Below are 19,226 nucleotides of genomic sequence, written 5' to 3'. Positions count from 1 at the left end.
CTGTTCCTGCTGAGTATTGTCATTTTAAAATAGCTTATAAACCAGCTCTATACGGTATATACTGTATATCCTTTTATTTAGGAAAGGTATTTGGCGGATTGTGCGATTATAGCAGGACAATGACAGACAGCTGCAGCCCCATCAAGTAATTTAAGCTTCATGTCTTTAGTTAAAGGTTCATTTGGATACTTGATTACTCTTACTTTTGTGTAGGTGCTGTTCATCTGTGCTTGCTGTTTCTCACTCCATCGTCAGGGGTCGTGCCTCAACTGGACATTTATTCTCTTACAAGACAGCAGACACGCCGTGAATTTGGATGTGTGAAGATGTAATCCATGTTTCTTTACAGCACATTTCAAACGTCATATAGCTGACGACTTTTTTTTCTCTTTAGATTCGATTAGTAAAACCCAACTATCTATTGAGACACAAGTGTAATCTTAATTTTAGAAACCTGACGTGTGCCGCACCACAGTAACGCTCAGCTGGCCAATGTAAAGCTCCAAGCACGACTTAACTCTTTAGAATCCAGATGTTGAAAACGGAGTAGGATTAGATGAGGTTTAAAGACGTTAAGAAAATGTAACCGACACATTAAAGACGGCTGTATTTAAAATAAACCGAGCAACTCTGCAGCGAACAAAGTATAGAAATATGAGTTGTCCTTGTAGCCTGAAGAGCTCCACCTCTGGCTAAGTGCGCACAGAATGGGAGGTTTCTGAACACGCACACAAACACACAGATGCACGCGTACACGCGCGCACACGCATATTATTGCCTGCAACCTGCTGATCCCTGTTAGACTTTCATACACAGCCAGTTGGACTAAGTCACCGTCACTGAGACCAGTTCAGCTACAGAAGGGCGGCACTGGTCAGAGCGCAAGTGTGGAAAATCATACATTTCGGAGTGTAGGCACATCCGTTCGCTTAAAATGTCTTCTTTTAGTGGAGTTATTGTTTATTTATTGGTGAACTTGTTTTCAGCCGGTGTGTTTTGACCGACTTAACGGGAGCGCTCCCTGTAAAGTTTCACATGGTGCACTTTATCCCGAAGCACCACGACGCGCTACGGGGATCAGAAATGAAAGCAGGACCGAAACTGTTGTGCGTATTTTGCTTTAGGAAATATTTCAAATGGCCTGATACGCTCTTGATACTCCTTTTTCGCTTTTGATCTGTGGCCGCGACAGATTAGAGCGCGCTCGGACGGACTTTGGTTCCCATTACGCACATTTTGCGTTTGGATAAACGACTGAAGCTCAGACACACTTGGGACTCCGGAGACCACAGCGCGACAACACCATGACCAGCCGCTGGTTTGCCTTGGTCGGATTGTGGTGGAGCGCTTATTACTGCATGTTCCCGGTCGCGGGGAGTAATTACTCACTGGATGGAAACAACGAAGTGCACCCAGGTTTCATGCACCGGCGGCTGCGGACGCACGAGAAGAGGGAGATGCAGAAGGAGATCCTGTCCATCCTCGGGCTACCGCACAGACCGAGACCGCATCTGTCACATGGAAAGTACAACTCAGCTCCACTTTTTATGTTGGACTTATACAAAACCATATCGGGCGAGGAGAAAAGCCAAGTGGAAGATATGACTGACCGATATCAGTCCATGCGGACAACCCAGAGCCCTCCTTTGGCCACATATCAAGAAACTGCCTTTCTAAATGATGCTGATATGGTTATGAGCTTTGTTAATTTGGGTAAGTTACGTTTTACGCGTTCTTTGAGCTTTTTCTCTGTGTTAAAAAGCTTCTGTCAGATGTTCCCACTCAGTTTTATAACTTGGAATAAAGGAGGAAATGGTCAATAAACAAACTTGAAGTGGATTGTGAACAGGTGTGCGTTAACAGTGTGAACAGTGAAATGGAAACAAGAAAAATCCTCCATGACAAAGTGATGTAGGCTAAATTTTATGGGGCCATTTAAAAAAAAAGCCGCTTGCATTAGATCCTGTGCTGGTCTGGAAATGAAATAGTTTATCTAATTGGACTTGTGTTCACAGCACCTGGAGCTTATATTTAACCAACATATTTTAAAATGTACCCACAATTTAATTTACCACTCCATCACTGAACATCACAGGACTTGACAGGCTCATTGTGTGAACCACACAGGGGCCAAATACCTCCCTCATATCCTCTGTGGGTTCAAAAGACTGATGGTTTGTATTGTTTCGGGGTAATTTATTGTTACACGTCCTCTCTCCGGGTAGATTGGCCCTCTTCGGCTCATTTATAGGACCGAGATTCTGTGGTCACTCCTGCTGTGCAATCTACTCAATGATTTATGCGTTCGCGGGGAAAAATAAACCTATACCCTCAGCAAAACATCAACCACCGCGCTGGTATTTGTATATAAATGGCTGTTCCTGCTGTTGACCTCCAGCGCAGCGAGTTGCGGTTTCTGCGCGTAAATTGCGTCGCATTGTTTGTGTTACCCGAGCAGATTTGTCTTTAATTAGCTCCAGTGACGATAAAGAGGGACATTTTAATCACAACGAATTTGGAACATAAAAGCCCAAAGCCCTTTCTTCCATTAGCAGCTCCAGTGTTTGCTGGGAGACTCTAAACAGAGCGCCCGAAGATAAACAGAGGCGCAGCCGGAGTCAGACACTGGGGGACAAGGAGGCTTAGGTTCAGACTGGCTGTCATTCTTCCTGGAAACTAAGGGCATTATCATGACCCGGTCATGAGAACAGTGGGAATGTGTCACTCACTGCTGAGAAAAGTTGTTTTTTTTCAGCTCTTAGGTACTTTTGAGACAGGAAGTATATTTCCATTTTTTGCCTTTCACTTTTAGAAACCACTGACTGTTCACATAATGCCACACATGAAGAAGGGGATTACGTTACAGTGGCACAGTTGGAAAATGCTTTTGTATTTATTGGTCATCTGAGAATTAGTGTTGAAACATGAAGTGATGAAAAACAGGTAGTCAGACAGAAGGAGGCAGTAGTATTGTCTCAAATGCCAAAGCCCCTCTGTTGCCTTCTGTGGGGGAGTGTGATGGTGGCGGCATGGTTTTCGTGTGTCTGTGGTTTTGGTACTCCTGTGCTGTGTCAGTTTGGGTTTATACTCCTGTGTTGTTGCACATCTGGCTCTCCGCTTTGATTAATCACGTCCTGTGCATCTTTCCCTCAGATTTCTGTGGTGACCGGGGGATTAAGTTGCCATCTCCTCCAGCCGTACACAGAGTCCTAACTGTCCTGGAGGAGGGACGGCTTCCTCCCTGAATGTGATTGTAATTAATGTTGGACAGGCCAAGGCTTTCCATCTGCTTTGCAAATAAGGCCTTGCACGACTACCGTGTGTCATCGCCATCCGATTAGTTTTTAATGTGTCTCTTGCTCGATCGGAAGGGTTTGTGTGGAGCAGCTTAAGAAGCTACAGTAGAAAGAGGCCTGAAACACTTCTGGGTGGTCTTTCATGTTGCGAAACTGGCCTAAAAATCTGGATATCATGTGTGGCCAAAGTGAAACTGCAAATTAGAATCAAGATAAATGAAAGGAAGAAAAGTGAAGAAGCTAAACAATCTGAAACTTTTTTTTTTTAAAAGGGGGCTGGGGTAGGAAACGAGGCTAAAAGCAGGCTTATTCATTGAAAGGCATCTTCCCAGCTTAATCAGTGTTTGTGAGACCATGTCAAAGTGAAGAAGATGTTGTGTTTACACTAAGGATCTGATTTAAAACTGGATTCACCTGTTTACATTAGCAAATCCTCCCCGTGTGGAGATGAAAGAATCACAGATTTGAAACTGACCCATAGCAAATAAAATGGTGACAGTGATTTAAGCTTGGGCTCAAACTGATGTCTTTCACAGCCAGCTGCGGCAGTAGCAGATAGAGAGCTCATTTTCTGACAGAATTCTCTTGGGGGCACAGATAAATTTAAGAGCTCCTGCGTTACATCCATTCTCAAGTGCGCACTCTGCGAACCATATGCAACTTCACCCCCTCCCTCTGGATGATTAATGAAGACCTCTTGTTCAGTCATCCATTTGCCTTAGCTTGTTCAGAATGACCCATTAAAAAATAAAAAAATAAAAGGAGGAGCATGTAGCGGAAAACTTCCGATTGGGGAAACAGAAGCATATTTTCCAGCTCCTTTTTCATCTTAATTCCTAGAATAGTACGTTCATCACTGTTTGCTTTGCGGACGTCCTGCTTTCCACTAAGGTCTAGTGAAGTGACACTGTGTGCTGTATGACTCATGCTGTGTGACATGCTGCAGCCCTGAACATGTCCTACTGCACGGCAGAGCAGTTAGGTAATGGCAATGGTCACCGAGTTTAGAGCCTGTTAACAGAAGAAGGTTGATTTCAACACATTTCGTTTTCTTTGTGGCTAAAACAGACTCAGAAATGACGTGTTTCTGGTCCTGAGGGGACTCACGTCTGTTTGCTGTTGTAAGTATAAATGCATCTTTTTTTATAATCATATTTTAGGAAAACACCAGCTGTGATGTATTTAGTGGAAAAGAAGATGACCCATCCTATTCAGCTGCTGGTCTCTGGTCACAAACCTTCTATAAATCTCTCACAATGGTAGATATTGTAGGAACACATATTGATGTGTTCATATATGACCATAAATACAAGAGGTCAAGGCTCAGTTTTTTAATGAGGGTGACATCTTGGTGAACAAGTAATAGGCTATAATAGGCAGCAGGGGAAAAGTGCTATTCCTATCAGGTTTGGTTTCTGTGGTTGAGCTGCTACCTTGTGGTTATGGTTGCACAGAAATGGATTTGGTTTCAGGGGTCACAGAACAGGAACTGCAAATGTTGTTCCTGTGTCATCTGCATTTAACTGGGATGAGTTGGCTACTCAGCTCTCCCATGTCAGACACACAGGTGTGTAGACACTTGGGCTTTACCCAGAGTGCAGCCAACGTTCTTGTTGCTTGTTTGCTCTTCTTTCCAGAGGGAAGGTCCCTTATGATCCAGGTAAATCCATCTGTGGCTTTAGAGTAATTCTGGTCTGCTTTCCCTACCTTTTTTAAATAGCCTGTCATGATTAACAGCTGAGCTTTACCTGCTACCTATCTAATAGACTGATTTCTCTTTTAAGGGTCATTTACACTTGTTTGAATTATTCCAGAAGTTTTAATTCACCTTTGACATGCCAGATGGTTCAGTGGTTGCACTGATTATTTATCAGGATCAGTTCAGTGGCTGCTTTCCACAGGCTTAAATTTTAATAAGCCTCTAATGCTTCTTGGTTGCATTTTCACTTGGCTTTTTTGATATCTGAGACATCTGATATACCTTTTAAGACTGTTCCAATGTCTGGAAAACTGAAACATGCATTCCTCCTCTTGCTCAAATATTATAAAATAATTTTATGTTTTCATGCACTTGTTGCACTCTGTTATGATACCCTAATTTTCTTCTTTTCTTGCATTCTCTGTGTGTCTGCGCACACCACTGCTTGGCTTTAGTTGAGCTGTCATTAGCCCTCTTACCTACAGATCTACAGTAAGTCAACAGCAGAACTTTCTACTTTCTACAGCCTTATTAAACGGCTGTTTTCTTTGTCCTATGATGCCTGGCTGCATTTCTCTGCGGCTAAGCCCAGGTAAGCCTCTTCCTTTGCAGTGAAATGTGGCTTTGATCAAAGAGTCAATTGTTTGATGCAGAAGTAAGCTTTGGGAAAAATTCACCAAACCGTCTTGAAACACTTCCTGCAAAGCCTCAGAGACCAGAACAGAAGACCACCCATCACTTCACCTCAGCTTTGAGCATACTGTAAACAGTATTAGCCAGAAGTTAAGCGAAGAATTCAAGATATGCTGCAGCGGAATGAAGGATCCTTTCTGAGACATAAACTTGGCAGTTGAGACCTTCCTGTAATGGTGAGAAAAATTATATTAACAACCTACAAAACTCTGTGTTTGTTTTCATCTGTTTACAGTATCAGATATTTTACTGCTGCTACAAGTACACTTGAACTTGCAGTGATGTCCAAGAACACCTCAAGATGTAGAGATAATTCTGCTTATTGAGTTACAGTGTTTTAAAGTGTTTCCTTTTTCTCATGTTTGGATTGTATTGGTTGTCAAGCTTTCTGGCAAAACATACAGCTGCCTCAAGAAACAAACAGGGCTGAGGAGGGGCTGGGGGCAAGGTGACATCTCTGGTTAATCAGATTATTTTTTAGTTTGACTTTACGGCTCTTTTATTAAGGATGAGGTGTTTCAGGACAACTCTTTTGTCCATCTGCGTTCTTGCTGCAGACCTTGTGTCAGACGATGTGTTTGTGCATGTCATCTCCTTCATAAGAGGAGCAACTGACACAACAATCCTTTTCCTGTGGGTGTATGCACACATGGAGATGTACACGCACATGGTTGGGTGGCCCTCAGGTCAGTGGATAGCCATTTATAAGAGAGCATTAGATTTACACTTGAAGTCATCTCTGTCACACACACCCTGCTCTTAACACCCCACTACAGGCGCACATCACTACTTCCCACCCCTGCACCCACTCGCCCTGATGATATCATTCCTCTCTCACGCCATAACTCTCAGACTTGACGAGATGGCAGCCGAGATTGGAGCTAAGTACAGAGATAACACTTCCTGCTGTGTTTTTTCTCCCTGTCTTCATTTCGTCTCCTGTCCACTCTCATGTCTTCGTTGGACATTCCACTTTGGAGTGATAGTGTCCCGGGATGGAGGAGTGTGACGAGATAAGCCAGTGATGTGTGGCGGACTCCTGGCTGGTAACTATCTATTGAACTGAGCAGATAACCCTTGCAGAACATCTGATTAGGAATCGCTGCTCCCATTTATCACCTCTTGTGCAGGCATGGAGGAATTTGCTCTGTTTGCTCTGCCGTGCCTCGATGAGGACAGGACAGAACTTCACTGTCCTCTCACACATCTGTTGTTTTCCTTCTCTGTGTTGTCTTTACATTTTTTTCCTCTTTGTTTTTCCATGCTTCAAATGGTTGCACTATTTCATCCCACTGCATTAACTAAATTTCAAGCATCAGCCCAGAAAAACCTCAGAAAGAATCTTGACCGCAAAAACATGCAGCTGATCAGAAACAGGTTGATATGATGGTCTCCTCCAGAAGCTCATATAAACAGACCAGGACATGGTATATTAGGGTATGGTTCCTTTTGTAAACAGGTTGATGTTTAGGTTCTGTTGTCTGGTGGCCTGGTGATTCAAATGCAGCTTTAAAAGAGGTACAGTGTCTGGCAGTGAGTCGGTTTATGTCTAAGTTAAGAGTTTTTAGTTAAGGGCTTTTCTTGGTGTTGTGCTTTGGCAAAGATTTTAAATGTGACTGATTGTTGTAGTCTGTTTGAATGATAGGACTAATTTTGCAAGCAATACTGTGCAGCCATTCAGTGTAAATCTAATTTAATACATATGCAAGAGCTTTGTGCCCGGTATACCTGCATCTGGGTATGTGCTAAAAGCCAGAGAGAAAGAGAGTGTGTGTGTATTTTTAGTCTCACACCGTTCTTTCCGCTGAAAGCACCATAAAACTGTCAGCCATTGTCCTGTGTTTAACTGTATATGAGGAGGCCATGCTGAGCAGATCATTAACCAGGAATTATTGTTTGTGTGCTTGTGTGAGGCAGTGTTTGTATATCTGAAGTTTGTATATGTGAAAGATGAGACCAAGAAGTACAGATGCAAACAAGTGTCTCTTTGTTTTGATTTGTGTGTTTCCTCAGATTTCTGTGTTTCTGACCACAAATATCAACAAAAACATCAGTATCCTTGCTGCTGCAAGTTAAACACACCTGCTGCCTGGAGAAGTCCTGTGGGTCTGGGGACGTTTGGTGTCGCTGTAAGAGGAGAACAGGGTGGCACACACACACCAACAAGTGTGCACACCATAGGTGCTAATAGGGCACATTGAATCAACATGTCAGGTTGAGATTAAGCAGTGAACAGTTTTTATAGCAAATCCTAACTTTTCGTTACATTTTCAGATCATTTCAAGTGACCTTAAAGTTGGAATCGAGTTCAGTCTGGTTGATGTGGCGTCACACACGTTTTCTGTAGTTCTACAGCCTCCTTAGATCTTTCCATGATGATTAATTTCATGTTAGCCTTTGCAGTTCTTGAGGCATACTTCATAATAAGCATCGCCAGGTATGTCTTTGAACTTTCTGGACAGCCCCAGTGTTAAAAAAAGGTTGTGAACCGCTGAACTCAGACTTGTCTTGTCCTCATGTGCCCAGTAAACTCCATCTATTATCATAATGACCCCGTCGTTTGCTCTGCCGGAGAGGCTTCTTCTGGTAATGGAGATGACTGCGCTCCACAGGAATGGCATAAATGTCACTGAAAACATTCCGGCTGTCAAATTCTTCTTTGAATCCACAGAGGGCCTGCAGGGATTTATCTCTAGTCAATAAGAGGGAAGAAAAAAATAAAAAAGGCATACGAAGAACATGCTAAAGGAATGAGAAACTCTGGGATAGATGAATGGTGATTAAAAGTCTTTGGTGACCTTGAATGAGCTGAGGAAGGAATGTGAGCTAAAGAATGGGTGTGTGTGTGTGTGTTCTGGGAGCAGTACACATTTATTTATACATACTGTACATGCCTGCTTATTTATATATCTGCAATTTGAGATTTTGTTTTTAAATTATAGTCAGGACAAATAGAAATATGATGGAAATCCTAGTTTAGCCATGCTAATAGGATATCAGTTGATCTGTCCACCATTTTGCTCCAGACTGAAATATCTATTACATTACCATCTTGTATTGATGTAAAGTATCCAAAGACTTTTTATCTAGCTGGAAGAATATTGGTAGAAAATAGACAGAGACATTTGTGTCCCCTTCATGTTGACTTTGCTAAATTAAGTTGATTAGCTTTTGTAACTGTACCTGCTACTTATTTCTGTCTATTTCATCCCAGTTATTCTCACAAATGAGAAAAAAATACAACAGAATAAAACGATGGACCTAGAAACGTAGGATAGATCAACAGCTGTTTACTTAAGTGATAAGTTTTTCAGGGTGAAGTTTTCATTTAGGGTCAGGGTCAAGGGTTAGCCAAAGAATGTAGTCATTCACTTAAGTTCTCATCAAGCACAAAAATACAGATATGTGTGCGTTGTCTGGAACATATCTGAATATACTTGTCAGACAACGAGGATGCCTGTCTTATTGTGCAAGTAGTCTTCACCAAACACCGGTGTCACAAAGAAAGCTGCAGCTCTCAGCCCCTCACACGTTCCCAGGCTAGTCGACTTTCTTAAGAGGACGTGCCTGAAACAACAACCACAGGTCCACAGTGAGAAAAAGGCCCCATGTGAGCACCGACGCCCCTGACCCTCCTGAGCAAGTAGCCTCCCTTTTAACCACGCTGCCACTGACAAATTTACGAGCCCTAGGCTGACCCATGGGCTGACTTTCCAAACATGATGCTGACAGGAAAACAGTTGGAGACAGGAGGGATGGAGGGAGGCAGGGAGGAAAAGAGAAATGAGAAAAAGAAGAGAGCGAGTGAAACAGAGAAAGTAAATGTTTATAAGCTGGTTTTATGAGAATTGTAAATGTATATCATTTTAAGAGCATAAAACAACAAAACTTAATGTAGCTAACAAACATTGTTTCAAGTTTGTTTGTTTCAGGAATATTTTAATGTAAAGAGACACATTTGTATGATTCGTGTTCTGCCTTCCTGAGTAAACATGCCTTTATGTGCAAAAAGTGGTGGAAGACAGATTTTAGGCCTCTGACCAGAGGCATCATCAGATAAAGAAAAATGGGATGCTGGGAGCAATAGGTACAAATTGGACTCATCAAATAAAACTACAAACCCAGAGAAGAAAGATAAACGACAGGTTAAATAAAAATAAGGTGAAAAATGGTGGTGGTCATATCTCAGTACACTGATATGTCCACAAGTTGTGGGTTTGTCTCCCAGTGAGACCACCCATAAAAAATGTATACACTCCCAGTACCATGAGGCTTTCTGGATTAAAGGATCTTATCACTAAGGATGTGCAGGGGAAACTCTGCCCAGTCCTTCCTCCTTTACAGACACTTTCCACACCTCCACGCAGCCAGTCTCCTGGATACCTTATCTGACTGAGAGTTTGAAAGTCCAGTATGAATCTTTTTCCAACAGGAAGTCTCACTTTTTCAGTTGTTTACATCTATGGTGTGTTTCTCATTGTCACTGCATTTGTCATACACACTGTATATATGGTCAGTGTGCTCACAACAAACACGTGCTGTATATGCAGTCTGCTGTCTAAGCCCAGGTATTGTGCACCTTCTGAGAGGAATGTTACTGTGACATTCATTTCATCTCTGTGCAGGTTATGAGAACAATGGGCTCTCTCTGTGTAATGACTTCTATCTCTCTCTGTTTATCTATATAACAGTATATGCAAATAGAAAAATAACTGATCTATAGATAATGGTGCTTTGTGGTGGACATAGAGATGTTTGGAAGTTGAGTCACGGCAACTGGACATACTGGACCCTCTTATCCCCTAAAGTGGGTCGTTAACAACCCACTTTAGGGGATAAGAGGGGTTGGCAGAGGTGTGACTATTACATCCTTTGCAACCTTCCCTTCCATTGTTTCACCTAATGAGTCTATTCAGGCCAGGGGTGGAGTGAAACCAACCCTGGAGCATAAGTTTGTGGTCTCTAAGCAACCATCTTCAGACTGAAGAAGCTACTTTGATGAGTAGTGAAACGGTGCGACCTAAACAAGAAGGAAGTCCAGTTGCCATGACTCAGCATCCAGATACCTTCACATGGATGACTGAGAATCTTCAGCGACATAGAGATATTGTATTTCTTATCCTAAGAACCATTCTAATACATTTCTGTAAAAATCAGGATATCAATTAAATGCCTTTCTGGTGTAGATGTTGGGTTGCGTTCATGCGTCATGGGACATGCTGCCATCCTGAACCTTTTCTAGTTTGGAGGATGGATCTGTTGGTACAGTCATTCACTTAGTATACTGAAGGTTAAATGCAGTTTATTACAAGTTTAATTAAATATATACCAGATCTGTTATGTGCCTAATAAGAGCTTTGAGCTATACACTATAAAACTATAAAAAGTATAGTTTTATAGTGCAAACTATAAAAATACAGGATCTCAACAAAGGTACTTGTACGTGTGTGTGTGTGTGTGTGTGTGTGTGTTTGAGTCAGTATACCCTAAATAGCTTCAAGGAAAACAACTTGTAATGTTGTAACTTCCAAGTTATTTTGGTTTTGTTTTCTGTCTCCTGGCTATTGTGACAAACAGATATAAAGATCCCTTGCTACAATATGATGTGTAGAAATTGTAAAAAGTATAACAAAATAGAACACATTTCAGTGCTAATGGCCTGCTTTACTGTATTACATTGTTCAATAGATTGAACAATGGGGGAATAGCGTTGTAGGAACAGTTCCTGCTGTGATCCCTCATACTGAAACAACAGACCTAATTCTATAAGGACGTTTGGATGTGCTTTTCTCACATAATACTCACTCAAATAATGTGATGAAAGCTAAATTTCTCTCCACTTTTATCTCCCCAATATTGTGTTGACATTGTGGACAGATGTATTATTAGAAACATTGATTATTTTTCTTCAGATTTTGCTCAAGGCCCACCTGCTTTTTTAATATCCAGGTATCTGGTTACCATCGCTGTTGTTGGAGCCGTGCCTGCGTGGAAAACAAGCTGTAGGTCTTACATGTAAGGCAGCCCAGGGGGGAGATTGAAGCTGGGCTAGACTGATTTATCAGTGGATCATATGCTCCCCTTCTAAGCTGGTGAAATGCGTTGCGGTTACTATGGACTTTCCAAAGGGAATTGCACTGAGGCGCAACTGTCTTCATGACAGAGAGAGTGAGGAAGAGGAAGGAGAGAGAGACAGAGGTGAGGATTCAAGGTAGAATGGCAGAGAGGCAAGAAACAATGTGCAGAGAGGCAGAATGAAGAGAGAGAAGGGAGGTGTTCATGGTGAGCGGGAGGGAAACTAGAGTCCCAAACAACATCTCAGAGTGAGCTGGACTTCTACCTTGTGGCTGTGGAATGCAAAGACACCAATATTTTGACCTCTGCTTTGGAAACAGCTGCGTTTACCTTTTTCAAAGATATTTTTTCCTTATTTATCTGATCCCTCAGGAGAGATCCATCTCCTGGCCCTGACGCTGGCTTCCTCCTCTAAATCTGGGACCAGACTAGCCGAGCCCAGACACACACACACACACGCACACACTCACTCACACACATGCACACCTGCTGCCCAAAAGCGCACATTAACAACAGATCACTATAGCAGGCGTCTCTGCTGCCTGTACTGCTGCCTCTTCATAGTACATGGACACATAGAGCAGGGACAGATCAAGGCACATGCAAACACCTATAAAGCAACCTGACAATAATGAATAAGAAGACAACAGTATAGCCAACAAGAGTTTCACACAAACACGCGCTTGTGGATGTGTCTTCAGATGGTTTCCTGCAAGCCTTATTAGCCAATGAAATCCGATTCTTGAGTATAGTATATAGTGTATTGACGCAGCATAAATAAAATGAGTCCTGGTAAAAACTCAAGCCACCAGAAATGTTTAGTTTTGCCCAAAATGCACTCCTGTCACAACCCACGGGACTACATCTCTGCTTACGGAACATTCACTTAGCGCTGAACGGCGGCCGATCTCTAAAGCAGCTGAGGTAGCTGTTTCTGAGTGGGTCTGTGGTCACGGCCCCAGAGGAAAGCAGTACTGTAAGTAGCCATAATCGCTCATATAAATCGCAGAAGAAATGGAGCTGAGCATCAAGGACAGAGATTCTTTCAGGAAGAAGGAACAAGATCAGAGTTATTTTTTTTTCTTAAATGACGAGACCCGTTTGCCATGGTCACTGACTTCCCCAATAAATATGAACCCATAAGAAAACTTATGACTCCATTTGTTATTCCACATTTGGCGATTTCACTTTGTGACCAAGATACAGTAAACATTTGCTTTATTTATAAAAAATCTCTGATATGTAGATTTACCGCAACAGATTTTTTTTTTTCAGCTGAGGGTTGTAGACCCAGACAAACCCTCCTCTGCTGGCCTCCACAGTGTTTTCCCCCTGTGTCGTATGGCAACCAAAGGACATCAAATTCTGATAATATGACCAACTCTAAACAATGTATTTTTTAGCGTGCTGTGAATCGGGAGATTAATGATTCTGGTTTAGGATTGTTGTTCTCAATCACATACGTTACACAGCAAAATGTTTGGTGTCGCTAGCTTTGTTTATGAGTGCAGTGTTTGGCTGTGTTTATTTTCTCATTCGTGTCTAAATGAAACAGCCGGTAGTTTCTCTGCCAACAAGATGTTGGAGACAGAACAAAATGGATATACACACTAAACCCCAGCAGGAATCTTGTGATTTTTATCTAAAGAGAAACGAAAAGAACTTGGCAACACCGGTTGTCTAATGGAGTGAGTTTCCTTGTTATACCAACTCGTTTTGGTAGAATTGGTGATTTAATCTAAAGAGCCTCCATGAGTCCATTCAGTTTTCTAGTTTTAGTAATTGAGTACATCTACCATGGTGTTATTGTAATGGTAGGACTGAATCCTTCGTTTTTGTTTGTTGTTGTTAGTTTGAAGGATTGTAAACAGTAGAAATAACTGATTACACCTCACACAGTTATCGAGTGGCATTGCACTGAACTCGGATTGGTGCTGTTGTGGGTGGTGCTCTTTCTGCCGCTGGAGGATCTGAGTCCTCTGGCTCTTCTGTCCACAGGACCACATCTTGTATGAAGACCACTGATTTAAGTTGAAGTGAAGTGTAGGCCAACATCATTCTGACCAGAGGCTGTTGTGACAGCTGCTCCACTGTAGAATTAAATTTTTATTAACTTCCCCATAACGTGGAACAAAAAATCTCTGTATTGTTTATTTTCCAACTCATTTCTGTCCTGATTTCATGGAACGTCTTTATAAATATGAAAAAGATGTTGCACCGTCTTATGTTGACAGTTCATTGGCACAAATTGGTGTCCAGTGAAACAAACACTTGTTTTTACGTGGCTTTTACGGGAAATCACTTATGGCCATTAATGCCAATTAGTATTTCTCTTTGTCCATTTATACCTATGAGTGTTTAGACAGAAACAAATGCTGGATAGAGATTGATTATAGACAGGAGTGTAAAAGTTGAACGTGCCAGGACTGAAAGGGGCAGAAACGAGAACATTCACATACTCTAGTTTGAATGACCCCTTCAGCTGAGTTAGTGGTTTCACATTTTAATCCTAAGTAATAGCACCTGACAAGATAATAACAAAATCTCCTATTAACACACAGGTATGACATATCCAGCTACTTGGAGTCCAACTAGATACTCAAGAGGGAGCTGGTGACTGCAGCTGTCAGTCCATAGATGGAAAATACTGATATTACACAGTCCAACGGCCATACCTAGGATATCTATCTGTTAGCAAATCCCCAGCAGAACCGCAATTATTGCAAATTATCTGCCTACCACAGGGGTTAGAAACGCACACACATACAAACCCACACACACTGTGCACTAGCTAGAAGCCTAAAATTGACAAAAGATAGATGTGTATCCGTACAAAGTATCTGTATTTTATGGAATGCAGCACTGTGGTGATAAAGCTCAGTGTGGTGGAAAACAAGTGAAAATACTCTCTTTGTGGATGTGGATGAGTTTGTGTGTGTACTCAGACACTACTCCTGACATTATGTATCATGGTTTTGGATGGGTCTTTAGAAAAACCCAAATGATCTTTCAAGGATTATATGGAGGATGATAGCTGTAGAAAAATGTGATTATATGGTTCAAATGGCCCCTTTGTTCCTGGGGATGCCTGGCTAGTGAGGTCATTATGTACTGTAACCTGTGGGAGGTAATGGAAGAGGAGCAGGCTGGATATCCAGACCATTGATAAATGAGTGTGTGTATGTGCCTGTGTGTGCAAAAGGAGAAAATGGCTCGGATTGTCAGGTTTGCAGGAAGTGCTGTATTAGTTTGTGCCGTTTTCACTTAAGAGCGTTTTGCAGTCTGAATGAGTGGCGGTGTGGCTCTGGTATTCTATCACTACAAATGAAATGTGATGACTTTAAAATGAGGTCTATCTGTAGTCAGTTTTTACATATTAATTGTCAGAGCAGAATTTCAGAGCGAGTTAGGGTGCTTTGAAGTTGAAAACCTGGCAAATGCAAAACTGACTGTAAACATCTATGAATATTGGCAAATGGTCGGCCATGAAAAGTTTAAAGGTCAACAAAGAATCATAAATTCACACTGTAAATAAATGCATGTCTGAAACTGTTTCATTTGCTTATGACCTCAGACATGAATTTTAAGGCAGCCATACATTCAAACTACAAAATTTAATAGACTTCTATGATTTAAAACTGATGCATGTAAATAACATCAGATTGGATTGATGTGAAAGTCTGTAACAGACTAATCAGACGAAGATCACGCTGCCAAGTTTGTCAGAAATGAGTCTGTTTTTTTAGACCACTCAGAATTGACTGAATTACTATAAACATGTTGCATTCAGCAGAGTGCTTTTTCATCCACTCTGCAACTCTGCTCTAACAAGCAGACCTAACTCCTATGTCCACATATGTGAACAACCTCTCTGCTGCCCGGGTGTGTCTGACATTCACATCTTTATGAAATGTCCAGAGGTGTCAGTGTGTGTGTGTGTGTGTATGTGTGTGTGTGTGTGTGTGTGTGTGTGTGTGTGTGTGTGTGTGTGTGTGTGTGTGTGTGTGTGTGTGTGTGTGTGTGTGTGTGTGTGCCTACATGCATCAGACATAAACTCACACTCCTGCCAGTGGCCCTTGGCTGGTCCTGTGGTGCTCAGTGTGTCGGCTTTGATGCTGGGTCAGAGGAGAAGATCAGAGCACAAGATGAGTCTCCAAAGACACACACACACACACACACACACACACACACACACACACACCCTTGCTTAAAAGTAATGATGAGTCCCAGTGGACCTTAAGCCCCTTCGTCCATGCCTCAACTACATGAGCTTTCCTGCCAGCTGCCTGACTACAAAGAGCCAGAACCTCAGCAGAAGGCGTTAACAGCTCCTGTTGGCAGCTAAGCATAATGGCAACACCTCAGGCAGCTCACACCGCTGTGTTGTGTGTGTGTGTGTGTCTCTGTGTGTCTGTGTGTGTGTATACCGTATTGTAAGCTGCCAGTATTCATCTGCTTTGCAAAAATCAACAGCTGTCTCCATGTTTTATTGGTGCTTGAACCTCTTCAGACATACTGTTATTTACAGCTTAAAGATTTCCGCTTAATGAGATGTTTTTCTTTTTTAATGAAGTATTGGCGGCCCTCAAAGAAGAAGTGATTTTATCAACTTCAAAACTTTCCAGAGAAAGTCAATCTGACGGGCCAAACCGTTAATTAGATGGGACTTTGGAGGAATTAACAATAAATGGAAGATATGGATATTTCTGACCTATCCTCAGAAACCATCAAGTCTGAGAGGAAAACCAGACAGATTATGGGCTGTAATTACATAAACACAGATGGATTCTTCTCATGCCTTGGACATCCAGAACATTTTTTATTGGTTTAGCCATCCGCAAAGTCTTTAACAATGTTGACAGGTTCTTGGTTTGCAAAAACATAATTGAGGGGTATTTGTGAAAATGTTTTAATTCACTTTCCTTTCCTTACTTTCATTTTCTCTCACCCTCGTAGCCTCCCCTTCAGTGGGATGCATTATGGGTCAGAGGAAACAGTAAATTACAAATTTAATTAGAAAGCAGAGATTTTTATGAGGGTCTTTGGGATCCAGATTTGGCGTGCTTTATGTAGAAACCCCCACAAAGACTGGCTATTGAGGAGATACTGCAGTCTGTGCTGGACTAGACACAAAAACCCAGCTACCCTGGCTTCTTCCCAGTTTTAGTTCAACCAGACCAGCTATTGCTTTTTTTTTTTTTAAAGAAGATTGTAACCCCTGTGTATAGACAGTAAACTAGAACATGTGTGTTGTGTTTAACATGTCTCACAAACCAGCTGGTCAACCTTCACTGTTTTCCTGTTTTCCTGTGAAGAGGAAGAGACAGAATACGTCCTGGGTTATGTGGTGCAGCATGAGCTGGGAGCAACAAAGATTGATGAGAGAGCAAGTTACAGGTTTAAATCCTGACTTGCAAAGAAAAATACGTGCGTATTGGATGATTTATGTCTAATAATGCTGTTTAGTACTAAAGCAAAAAGGAATGCTATTCTTCTGGAGAACTCAAGGTGTGGAGTTCAGGGTGGTGGGTGGGTATGTCTGACTTTCATGCATTAAACATAATCCTGGGGCTCTGTGCTCTGGAAATATTACTTGGCAATTCAGTTGCCAGCTATTTAATGCACATGGTTCATAACAAATGCATACAACTAAGAGATCACATCAGAGCGGCTACACTGTACACAGGAGCAGCAGCGTGGGCTTCAGTACTAACAGCAACATTTAAATATAATCACTGCTGCCATTTAACTTAAGATTTGTGAGTCGGACCAGGTTAATGACACGGTGACTTTGCAATAACAAGCAACTGACTCCCAAGAATGCTGAGAAATGTAATGCCTTCCATACACCGCCACAGCTTTCATCCCACTCTGCTCTATTTATATTCTTACTTTAGAAATCAAGTCAAATTGTATTCGTACAACTCAGTTTCACAATCACGAAACTGTCTCAGTAGGTTTACAACCTGTACATCATGCGACACTCTCCTTAGAATCGGAAAAACTTCACAAGGAAAACACTTTTCCATGATTGCAAAGTTTGCTGTTTCATCTTGACAAACCTTGAGAATTTATTATGTGGCACTTGGTGCTTTTTTTTATTTTTCCTGCAGAGGCTGTGGTCAAAAGCCTCTGTCATGTTCAGTTTTGTCTCCTCGTCTTTCTTGTCCACCTGTTTGTCCACTCTGCCTTCTTCCTGCACTAGACAGCCCGCTGGCTCAAAGTTTCACTCACTTGTCTTTCTTTCAGCACCTTTTCACTTTTTCCTTCCTTTGCCTCTTAAAGGGGCACACGTCTCAGTTTATAAAAAACCAACCTGTCATGTGAAAATATGTGTTATTTCACATCTTCCAAAGCTGGTTTGTAGAGGACTGAGTTGTTGCAGATTTTATACTGTGGTGTATGATATATTGTAAATATAATAACCACTCTGCTCGTGCAAATTGTGGAGCATATGAATACATGTGAAAGCAAATGATACCTAGGGTGTGTGTGTGTGTGTGTGTGTGTGTGTTTGTGTGTGTGTGTGTGTGTGTGTGTGTGTGTGTGTGTGTGTGTGTGTGTGTGTGTGTGTGTGGGTTACTACAGTATAATACCTACAGCAGCAGGGACAGCACAGCCGAGCCAGATGTTGCGCAGGTGGAAATCAGAGAACAACTCCTACCAAAGCGTCCAAGTGAATCTGCAAATCGTCCATCTCACTCTCTTTCTGTCACTGTCTGCGTCTCTCCAGACATTCTCTTTCCCTTTCTCTCCCTGTTTTTGTCCCTTTGGTCTCTGAGTTTGTCTTTTTTTGTCTGGTCTTGTCATCCTGTCCAGTTATAATCAGGGATCTTCTTTTCTTATGCTCTTATAATACATTTTGTTAACATTGTTATTTCTCTTTCTTTCTTTGTCGACACTCTCCCCTCCTCCCTGATGCATGCCCCTTTCTTTATCTTCCAGTTACTCATAGTACGTTTAATCACTCACAGCGTTTCAGTGAATCATCTGAGAATTTCCCTGCTTTCCCTGGGTTTTCTGGTTAACCTCAGCTGCCTCTGTGCACATTCAAGGGAGCAAGAATGAAAAGCGAAAATGATGAACACTGACGTAGTCATTTATTCTGTTCTGTGCGTATTTTCTCATTAAACAGTGATCAACTCTAGGAGAGTAGTAATAAAAACTAAGCCATAAAAAACTCCTTCAGATTAGTGTTCACACATGTGTGTCACATAAACACTTTTCCTGCAGTTTCCATCGTACGCTACTTGTAACAAATCATTATTATAATCACTCTTCTCCCATCTTTAGTGAATTCCTCTTTGAATCTTTCAAATCAAATAGCATTTTCCCTTCTGTGCGTTCCTGTCTCAAAGCTCATATGATGGTACAGTAGATTTGTACAGAGGTTATGCTCCCTGTACGTGTCGTGTGAACATTTACCTTTGATTTTGATGAAGAACCTCAGTGGATTTTGATCG

General features: G+C 41.8%; 1 protein-coding gene across 1 annotated transcript in view; it reads left to right on the top strand.

Annotated features, from left to right (window-relative positions):
- Positions 1-821: 821 nt before the first annotated feature.
- Positions 822-19,226, top strand: part of bmp6 (bone morphogenetic protein 6) — a 35,697-nt gene continuing 17,292 nt past the window's right edge. The window contains exon 1 of the mRNA XM_026361766.1: positions 822-1,713. Coding sequence (XP_026217551.1) covers positions 1,305-1,713 — 409 coding nt within the window. The 5' untranslated portion in view covers positions 822-1,304. The remainder of the gene's footprint in view (positions 1,714-19,226) is intronic.

The sequence above is a fragment of the Anabas testudineus genome, chromosome 2, assembly GCF_900324465.2.
Source record: "Anabas testudineus chromosome 2, fAnaTes1.2, whole genome shotgun sequence".
Taxonomy (NCBI): Eukaryota; Metazoa; Chordata; class Actinopteri; order Anabantiformes; family Anabantidae; genus Anabas; species Anabas testudineus.
Note: the sequence above shows the minus strand (reverse complement) of the source record. Positions and strands in the feature narration are given on the sequence as shown.